The 11,043-nt window shown below is 40.3% G+C and overlaps 1 protein-coding gene across 2 annotated transcripts; it reads left to right on the top strand.

Annotated features, from left to right (window-relative positions):
- Positions 1 to 8,648: 8,648 nt before the first annotated feature.
- Positions 8,649 to 10,715, top strand: LOC133901984 (uncharacterized). 2 transcript variants are annotated; one of them, XM_062343557.1, is made up of 5 exons: positions 8,649 to 8,946; positions 9,052 to 9,110; positions 9,610 to 9,655; positions 9,741 to 9,883; positions 9,971 to 10,715. In XM_062343557.1, the coding sequence occupies exons 3-5, from the start codon at positions 9,632 to 9,634 to the stop codon at positions 10,542 to 10,544; spliced, it is 741 nt and encodes a 246-aa protein (XP_062199541.1). In that variant the 5' UTR covers positions 8,649 to 8,946; positions 9,052 to 9,110; positions 9,610 to 9,631; the 3' UTR covers positions 10,545 to 10,715. The 2 variants fall into 2 exon arrangements, with proteins under 2 accessions (XP_062199541.1, XP_062199534.1); XM_062343550.1 differs by lacking the exons at positions 8,649 to 8,946; positions 9,052 to 9,110 and having other exon boundaries at positions 9,158 to 9,655.
- The last annotated feature ends 328 nt before the right edge of the window (positions 10,716 to 11,043 follow it).

Raw genomic sequence — 11,043 nt, forward strand, 5'->3', positions numbered from 1 at the left:
ATAATACGAGCGGTTTTCAAATTTGAATTCAAAAAATTCAAAACAGATCAAAAAATCCTACAAAAAGTAGAGACAATTTTAAGACATTCTGTGAAACAAATTTCAAAAATAATATAGTTTGCATCATATTCCATAGTAAGGAAGTTTGAAAAAAAGAAAAAAGTTGATACGTGCAGTTGATTTATTAACTCATATTAAGAAAAATCTTAAAATGCAAACACATATATTTTTTTGTGCATGGTGTATCTTAAGAGGATCTTTAAAATTAGTTTCACTTCATTTAAAGTTTTATTAATTTCTCCATGATTTTTACAAAGTTCACAAGCATAAAATGAATATGTTAAGAAATAGCACTGTAATTAACTTTTTCATGTCTACTATCGGTGGATGAACACCGCAAGCGGGGATCCGGAGGGATCCCCTTTGAGATTCGACCAGGGGGCTGGTCCTGAAACTACCTCGTACGTGGGGTTAATGCGTGTAGGACTTAGGCGGGATGAATCTTCGTTGGTTAGTAATAATGAATGCCACAAAGGTTTAGACAGGTTCAGACCGCACAGAGGCGTAATACCCTACTCCTGTGTATCTAGTATATTATCAATGCTCTTCGAATGCCTTTCTCTGGATCTCTAGCTCTATGTGTTACAAGGTGATGCTGTTCTACCGGCTGTGTGAAGTCTTGAGCTTCCGTTTGTCCATGTGTTGGTCGGGTCTCTTGTTCGCTTCTTTCGTCTCTTTTTGCTTGTCCTCTACGAAGTGCTCCTCCCCTTTTATCTACTGTGGGGGAGGACCTCCAGGGTGTGCCTAGAAGGGGGGCGCAAGTTCCCGTAAATAATAAATAGAGAACAACCATCATGGGTCTACAGTTGATGTTACAGAGGGTTAAAAATGCGCCCCTCGGATGGTCCAATCGGTCTTCACGTCCCAACTTTAGCAGGTGCAGGGGCGCCCACCGGCCAGCCCCTGAGTACTCTCTCATGCCCATCTGGTCAAAGTAGGTCTGACACGGTCTGATGCAACAGGGTGATAGGCGATAAGCCTCAAGCCCATCGAAGATATCTTCAAGCCATCTTCCTTTATGGGCCCCGCGAGGGGACATGTGATGGGACCCGCCGCATTAATTATGCCCACACCTTCCTGCCAAGCAGTGGCAGGGGCTGACGTATTCAGTACGATAGGCGTGGGGGAGAGTGGTTGGATGTGACCGTCCATGCTCCCCCTTAAATGCAGCATCGGGCCTCCCACCGATCGACACCTCATCGTAGAGTCCCTGCGGGGTCCACCGGCATGGGGCTTCTCGGGTCCTCGGGGAACTCTGGGTACTCGGGGACCAACTGCTCTCGGCCCCGAGCGCCCACTCCCGGACCTGGCTCTTCTCGGGTCCTCGGGGAACTCTGGGTACTCGAGGAACAACTGTTCTTAGCCCCGAGCTCCCCCTCCTGGACTTGGCTCTTCTCAGATCCTCGGGGAACTCTGGGTACTCGGGGACCAACTGTTCTTAGCCCTGAGCGCCCCCTCCCGGACCTGGCTCTTCTCAGGTCCTCGGGGAACTCTGGGTACTCGGGGACCAACTGTTCTTGGCTCCAAGCACCCCCTCCCGGACCTATCCTCCCTCAGGCCCTCGGGGAGGTGGTCCCCGAGGGAAGGGGCCACGTGGCACTACGTTGTCCTGGCCTCGGGACTCGGGAACCCCCAGATCTCATATCACCGACATCTACTATTATTTTTCTACATAAAGCATAGTATAAGTAAACTAATAAAAATGGTTTCACTAATTTTGGAGGTGTGTTGGGTTAGTTATGAATTAATCTAATTGCAACACATTTACACAATTCTGCATATTATAATAACTATTTCATGAGTTCATGTATTTTGAAAAGACATAGGATCATAGACTAGAAAAATTGGTTCCATGATTTTTGATTAGCAAAAAGTTAACTATGCATTTAACTAGGCTTAGCAAATACATTTTCTCACAGAAAATATTCAACTTTTTTATGAGTATAAATACTTTTATAATGTAGATTATGTTACAAGGAAACTAACAAAATTTGTTTCACTTAATTTAAAGCTCGGATAAATTAGTTATTTATTTTAGAATATTGGACCATTTTTGAGTTTTTTTTACTTCACTAAAATTCGAGAGAATCACTCGATAAATAAGTATTCAGAAAATACGGAAAAACCGAACGGTTAGTGAGAAATATGGTCAATGCGGAAAATACAAAAAAACCGGTCGATAAATCGATGAATTCTCTCAGTCGATTTTTCCTCTGAATTAAAAATTTGACCGAGTGAATTTTGGGCGAATTCTCACCGAAGTTTGAGCGATTTTCGCGATAACCACGAATTTCCGGTTACCACTGGGGACTGGCTTTCGTGCCTCAAATGATATTGTGAACCCTTTTTCCAGTCTGACCAATTTGATATTACGTTGCATCCTCACAGGAAAATATTAATTTGTCAACTCCAACATCGATTTATAAACAAGGTACACCGGTACATTTGAATCCTTGATAAATCACATGCTTCAAAAATGTTTGGGACTACTACTACCCAGAAATATAACGTTGTACTATATTGTTCGAATCCTTGATAAATTGACTATTTTGTATTGTGGATTGAGTATTTCTTTTGCCATTCTGCTTTGATTTTACCATTTTTCAATATTTTGGAGGAGCAGGGTTGAAAGCCAAGGTATTCTACGTATTTGGGTTCCTTCTAGGCAGGATGCAAGATGACTGTGATATTATTGCTTCGGGTCTTCATGATTTTTTTATTCATAGATGTTTTTAGAAGAAGGAAAAAAGGCATAATTTTCATGCTTCAATAGCTGTATTGAATGTCTTTTTTTTTTTGCCTTCCCGGTTTGGTCAATCTTTGACATTTTGTTGAGACCGGTTAAGAGTGGTCAAGGAAAATACCAATCTCATTTGTGTGTTGAGTCCAGAATCAATCGTAATATATTAACTTCATATATGAATATCATTATAATATCACACTTAGTCATCATTAAACATCTAACAAAAGTAACTTTCAAGGGCCAAGTACAAATAAAACTACAATGGAACTACCTAAACTCTAATCCTTCATGATGACTTCACATGCTATACCGACGTAGAAATCATTATAGAGCAATCCATCTTTACTGAATTCCTCAATAGCTTCTCCAACTGAGTGTTTGGTGATAGTAAGAGTGAGCACATATCTTACTCAGTAAGTTGTGAGGAAATAATATATATGAAGACTTGACAATAATATGACAATATGGCTCTTTTGCATAAATTAACATTTATGTTAAAATATTTAAAAAGCAAGTAATAATTAAGTGAATAACAGTAAATAAATAACCACATAAAGATTTCAACCATCTTGATTTAACCAGCCTTTAGACACCTCAACCATGGTTCCTATCACCAATCTTGAACAACACTTCAATCATAGTTTCCATCACCATAGTTAACCAAACCAACCAAACCAAAAAGTTCTCATCATGTGAGGTCTTTCTTGTCACTCGTAACTGTAAGTACGACTGATTAACCAGTTTTACACTCTATAGAGGTTGTACACTTTACCTAAATCACGACCATACTCTTTTGCTAATACTCGTCAATAACTTACATGCTACCGAGATGTGCACTGAGTTAACTACTACAAAGCCAACAATGCATCTCTCAGCACGTGCATATCTGCTAATGTTTCACCGCTGCGTGAATAGACCTCATCAACAGAAGCTCCCTCTTGCGCCAATAGAACTCTGGAAGTACACCCTTCCATTCCACAAAAAATGGATGGTCTACACAATGCTGAGAATATGCAGATTAATTAGCTAGGTCCATTATATTCTAGGCTTGTGGTTGTATTGTTTACTCGAAAAGATCACTTGACCAATCGGTCCTTAAATTTGAGCAAGACTACTACAACCCAACCGTACAACATATACCAGTCTCATCAAACCACTTGCTCAAATCACTATGCCATTTTTCCACAAAAATTATGTCATCATCTTTTATTTTTGTTTCATAGGACCGTTATCATATTCATTGAACCATTATCACGATCACTATCCAAAAGCAAGGCTAAGCATCATCTACCCTTCCATAACCAAAAACTATAACCATGGCGACAAGGATGATAAGGGAAACCAAGGTAAAACCTAATCCTTGAGATTCCCGATAAATTATTTGTATGCATGCCTATAAAACAAAAATATTTTAAAATATGTTTAAGAACACAACTTGACTTCACTGTACTCGGTTGGGTCTTTGAAGTCTTGGTCCTGAAGTCTTTCTAGATTCTCCAGAACGTTAGCATCTATTCACAAACATATGCAAAAATGCAACACATAATCACCAAGATGCTATGAAAAGAAGAAGAAGAGCTTTCTCAACTGTAAGGTTGTGCATCAAGTTCTTTCAGTAGTTGAATAAGTCAACTTGAGTGACGTTGATTTAGAGAGCATCGAGGATGACATAACATCCAAGAGTAAGACATTACATCATTTGACTGGGTTGTGTCTCATGGCAAGCAACAAAGAAAGCTCAATCGAGGATGAACTTGACAGCGACAGTAACGAGGTATTATCTACTTATGATGATCTATCTAATACTGTTGTTCATCTTGGTACACTCTTAGAGAAATGGAACAAGAAAATTAAGAAATATGATGTTTTAATGATTCACTTAATTCTGAAATTGCAAGACTTAAGATTTTAATTCCTGATGATGATTCTTGTAAGTCACGTGACTTAATTTATTTTGAGCTCGCTTCTCTTAGAGATGTTCATGCTTCTACTCTTGAGAAACTCATAGAAGAAATTGAGAAGAACGAGAAACTTTCTGTGTTATTTTGCAAACATGTTAAAATGCTAGTTATTCAATATCTGATTTGCTCATTTCAACTTCGTGTTCTAATTGCTCAATCCTTTGAATTAAAGTTGCATGATGCTAATGCTAGAGTTTCTCAGACAGCTAATGACATGATTACTCATGATGTTCTTTCATGTTCTAATTGTCGTAAACAAAAGAAAACCACGAATGTTGCTTATGATAAGTGCTCAGCTCTTTCTAAATAGGTTGATTACTTGAAAGAAACTTTAGAGCTTTTTTCTAAGGGAAAGAAAAATCTGAGCCTGATTTTAGATTCATCTAAGTCAAGCACATGTAAACAAGGTTTGAGTTTCGATCCCTATGCTCATTCTAAGACAAGTGCACCCACTGTTAATTGAACTATTGGTAGTGGTAAATTTGAAATGCGTACTGAATCTGAACCTAAGAAGGTTGTTTTTAAGTCTGCTGGATTTTTATCTTGTACAATGAATGGAAATATTGCTTCTTCTTCTAAATACACACATCAGGTTAAATACACTTGCACTCATTGTGGTAGAGATGGACATTTAGTAGATTTTTTTTAGACTAGCTAAATAATAAATGAAAGAAAAGTTTAAGACTAGGTCTAATTTCAAAAATGCATGTGTTATCCCTCATGAAGTTGTGGCACCTTACTTTGTGCCTCAGGTGAAACAGTTATCACCTACTCGGGCTTCTCGAGTTGCGGGCTGCTAGTGCTTCTCAAGTTGAACCTACTCAAGCTTCTCGAGTTGAGTCTACATGAGTTACTCGTATTTTGCCTACTTGTATTTTTAGTCAAGTGACTCAATACTGGATCCCTAAATGCTTTATTACTAACAACAGTACTGAGGCCTCAAGATCTTCTGTTGTTTTATAGGCTTCTCGAGCGAGGAAGCATAACATATGGTTAGTCGATTCTGGATGCTCACGCCACATGTCCGGTGATAAAAATTGGTTCTCCTCCCTTGTACGTGCACCTCATGCTGAAAGTCTTATACATCAATTGTTGCAAAAAGTACAGTGCAAGTAAATGACAAATTTATGTTCAAAGATGTTGCTCTAGTTGAAAACTTAAAATTTAACTTGCTTTGTATCTCACAAATGATTGATGAAGACCTTAAGGTGTGCTTTAAGAAAAATGAATGCAAAGTATTAGATGCTTCAAGTGATCTCGCTTTTATAATCTCATGTTTTGGAAGAGTTTTTAATGCTGATTTTGTTGCATCATTTTCTTCTAAGCTTAGATGTCTTGTTGCTAATATTTCTAAAGATATATTCTTTTGGTATCATAGACTTAGTCTTTGGTCTAGATCATCTCACTTGAGTTAGTGGTTTAGATCTTATTCATGGCTTGCCTAAGCTTAAGGGTGATAGTGAGTTAGTTTGCTCTTTTTGTAGACATGGTAAAATGCATTTAGGTTCACATCCATCTATTATTATGGTTATGATAAATGCGTTAGGTCAACTTTTATACCTTGATACTGTTGGACCTTCTAGAGTTCAATTTTTTGGAGGTAAATGGTATATGCTTGTTATTGTTGATGACTACTCTAGTTATTTTTGGGTTTACTTTATGGCATCTAAGGATGAAGCTTTTGGTTATTTTAGAAGTTTAGTTCTTAGATTGTTTGTTGATCTCCCAGGATCCTTGAGAGCGATTAGAAGTGATAATGGAACTGAATATAAGAATTATTTTTTTGATCACTTTTGTGCTAAAAAAGGAATTGAACATCAATTTTCATCACCTAGACTACCTCAATAAAATGGTGTAGTTGAAAGGAAGAGTAGAACTCTAGTTGAGATGGTTAGGATCTTGTTAGATGAATTTTTTACTCCTATAAAATTTTGGGCTGAAGCTATATCTATTGCTTGTTATGTTTCAAACCGTGTTTTCTTAAGATCTAAATTGGGTAAAACTTCATATGAGCTGCGATTTGGACATAGGCCTAGTGTATCTCACTTTAGAGTTTTTGGTCGTAAGTGCTTTGTACTGAAATCTAGAAATGTAGATAAGTTTGACTCCAGATTGACTGATGGTATTTTTTTTGGATATCCCGCTCATACTCATGACTATCGTGTGCTTGTTTTGGATGCTAACAAAATTATTGAAACCTGTAAGGTTACTTTCGATGAGGCTAGTCCTGGAATTAGACTAAATGATACGGTTATAGGTACATATATTCATGGGGAGTCTGAGAGTATTCTTGTGGATGATGATGAGAAGCATGAGGATGATATTTTAATTCCAATGGCACAATCAGCTGTAGATCCCTTAACACCTTCGACTACTTCGGCTACAATTGAATATCCTCAAGTTACTACATCATCTGTGCATGTTGATGGAGAAGAAGAGATTGCTTGTGGAGTCAATGCACCTTTGCACATTCAGCAAAATCATCCACCTAATTAGATGATCGGAGATTTGCATGGACGAGTCACATGCTACGATGCACAGATACACACGAGAGGCACCGTATCCCCGTCCAGGACGCGTACAGAACGGGGATACGCGGATCCCCGCGTATCCCTTTTTTTATTTAAAAAAAATACGAAATTAAAGGGATACGCACGGGATACGCACGGGATACGCTGGGATACGCGGGGGATACGGCCGAAATACGGCCCGGCCCATCAGAGGAGGCTACTAACCTGATGGAACTGCTCTCCGCCGCCGCCGAAATACTGCTGGAACTGCTCTCCGCCATCCATCCGCGCTGCCCCTCCTCTCCGCCGGCGCCGCCCCTCCTCCTCTCCGCCGGCGCTGCCTCCCCTTCGGCCTTCTCTCCGTTGGCGCCTCCCCTCATCTCTGCCTGCGCTGCCTCGCCTCCTCTCCGTCGGCGCCGCTCCCGTCCTATCCGCCAGCGCCGCCCCTCCTCTCCGCCGGCGCCGCCCCTCCTCTCCACCGGCGTCGCTCCCGTCCTGTCCGCCAGCGTCGCCCCTCGTCTCCGCCGGCGCCGCCCCTCCTCTCCTGTCGCTGCTGGCCTGCCGCTGCTGCGTGCTTCGTCCAGCTCACGCGCGCGGGCTTCATCCAGTACAGCAGCCAACGCTGCGTGCTTCGTCCAGCTCCGTGACTCCGTGCAACAGAGGCCAGCAGGTAAGCCACGCCGCCCTCATCCAGTGCTCAAATTTTGTGATTTGAGAATGCTTAATGCTGCAGTCAGCGAGTTTAATATCTTAAGCAATGAAATGTTGGAACTGATGAATAGAAGCTGAGGCATTGTAATGGCATCAAGTGGAAGTGGAAGTGGAACAGGAACACGATCCTCTGTTGGTAGTCATGAATCAGAAAATGAAGAAACTGAGTACAGGAACCCCAAATATCCATTGTGGGTTCATGTTACCAGATATGTGACACCCGGCCGTGGAGGCAATGCGAGATTTAGGTGTCATTTTTGTGAAAAAGATTATCCGGGCAGCTATTCAAGAGTGAGGTCTCATCTTCTAAAGGTGAGAAATACGGGTGTTGCAATTTGTGAGAAGATTTCGTACCCTATCCTTGAGCAACTTCGCAAGGAAGATCGTGAAGCTACAGAGGTCGCAACAACTAGTGCCCCTAGGAATAAGCTACTTCGCTTACCCCCTTTTGAAGATTCAGGCTTGCCACCATCATCAAAGAAAAGAAAAGGGAAGCAATCAGAGATTTCTGAAAGTTTTAATGCTGAAACCCGACACATTGCCGATGGTCATATTGCAAGATTGTTCTACACTGCAGATTTGCAGAATTGAAATTAATTATGTTGTACTTGTATTTTGCATTTCTCATTTCGTTTGAAGCATGCTAGTACTTTATTTTGCAGGGCTACCTTTCAATGTGGCAAGGAACCCTAATTATCGGGCTTCTTACAATTTTGTTACAAACAACAAAATGGGTGGTTATGTGCCTCCGGGATATAATGCATTGAGGACAACTCTTCTCCAAAAAGAGAAGGCACATGTTGAGAGGATGCTTCAACCTATCAAATCCACTTGGCCCTTCAAAGGAGTGACTATTGCAGCTGATGGGTGGACTGATCCACAAAGATGCCCAATTTTAAATTTTATAGCTGTGACAGAGGGTGCTCCAATTTTTCTAAAATCAATTGAGTCCGAAGGAGAGGTACAAAATCAATTTGAGCTTGTCTTTTTGATCTTTTTTGGTACATTATGGTCTTCCTGTCTTGAACTCTTGATAGGTGAAAAGCAAGGAATATATCTTCAATAGGTTGAAGGAGGTGATAGAGGAAGTTGGATCAAAGAATGTGGTCCAAGTGATCACTGACAATGCGGCAAATTGCAAAGCCGCCGGATTGATGATTGAATCAAAGTATAAGAACATCTTTTGGACTCCTTGCGTTGTGCACACCCTCAACCTTGCATTGAAGAATATTTGTGCTCCAAAGGACGATGAAGGCGACAATAAAGAACTTGTTTGGATCAAACACATCTCAGAAGATGCCTCCTATATCAAGAATTACATCATGAATCATGGCATGAGGTTGTCCATGTTCAATGAGTTTACCAAACTCAAGTTTCTTGCAGTTGCAGAAACAAGATTTGCTAGTGTCATTGTCATGTTGAAGAGGTTCTTGCTTATTAAGGAAGCATTGGTGCTCATGGTTGTTGGTGACAAGTGGATGGCTTATAGGGAGGACGATCCAACCAAAGCTCAAGCGGTGAAGGAAAAGATTCTCAATGATATATGGTGGGATCAAGTTCAATACATTGTTGATTTCACCGATCCTATTTATTCAATGCTACGGGCAGCTGACACAGAGAAGCCATGTCTCCATTTGGTCTATGAGATGTGGGACTCTATGATAGAGAAGGTGATGTGCTGATTTTGACATTTAGTTGTCTATGCTTGCTGATTTTGTTGTCCTATGCTTGCTGATTTTTTTTTATATATCTTAGGTGAGAGCTTGTATCTATCGGAAGGAGGGAATTGTGGATGGTGGTACAAGTGTCTTTTTTGATGTTGTTCAAAGCATTTTACTATCTAGGTGGGGCAAGAGTAATACTCCTCTCCAGTGTTTGGCACAATCACTAAATCCAAGGTAACAAAATATCAACTTTACATTGTCATTTAAATGTTTTGAATTGCACAATTTTGATGATTCTTTTTGTTATTGTGGTGATGATAGATACTATACTCCAGCTTGGCTTAATGAAGTATCTGGTCGTGTCAGCCCAAATAATGATGTTGAAATTAATACTGAGAGGAACAAATGTTTTAGAAAGTTCTTTCCGGATCCGGATGACTTAAGAAAAATCAAGACACAATTTGCTGATTTCTCACTATTTTTGGGTGCCTTTGATGACCCTGATTCAGTTGAGGATAGAGCTCATTTTGACACAAAGCAATGGTGGGGCACTTATGGAGTTCACACCCCAGAGTTGAAAGATTTAGCCTTAAAGCTACTTGGGCAGCCAGCATCATCCTCTTGCTGTGAGAGGAATTGGAGCACATATGCTTTTATACATAGCATGAAGAGGAATAAGCTCACTCCTGAGAGAGCTGAGGATTTGGTGTTTGTGCATAACAACTTGCGTCTTCTTTCAAGGAAGTCCAATGATTATCAAAGTGGACCAAGCCGAATGTGGGATGTCGGGGGAGATGGCACCGAGAGCTTTGTTGGTGTTGGCTTTTTAGAAGGTGCTGATCTGACACTTGATGAGCCAGAATTTGAGGAGGAGATATTAGGAGGGGAAGATTGAGTTCTTATTAGTTCTTGAAGAGCTTAGCATGTTTCTTTATCTTATATTTCTATGATATTTTGATATTATTATGTAATGCACAATATTCGACTATGGTTGTAATTTTATATTTGGGGTTTACCGTATCCCCGTATTGCTATTTTTGGAAAATGTTGTATCCCCATATCCGTATCCCCGTATCCGTATCCCCGTACTGTGTAACATAGGTCACATGGTCTAGGTTTATTGATTCTAATTCTCAAGATCATTCAGCTTTTGTTGCTTCTTTTGAACCCAAAGATGTTTCACATGCATTAACTGATGAACCTTGGATCAATGCCAAGCATGAGAAACTTGAAAAATTTGAACGCAACAAAGTCTGTAAGCTAGTCGCACGTCCTCCAAGTCATACCCTTATAGGTACAAGATGGGTTTTAAAAAATAAACAAAGTAAGGGTGGTGTTGTTATTAGAAACAAAGCTAGACTTGTAGCTCAGGAGAAATGCAAGTCTGACAGATG

The sequence above is a fragment of the Phragmites australis genome, chromosome 2 (genome assembly GCF_958298935.1).
Source record: "Phragmites australis chromosome 2, lpPhrAust1.1, whole genome shotgun sequence".
NCBI classification, from domain to species: domain Eukaryota; kingdom Viridiplantae; phylum Streptophyta; class Magnoliopsida; order Poales; family Poaceae; genus Phragmites; species Phragmites australis.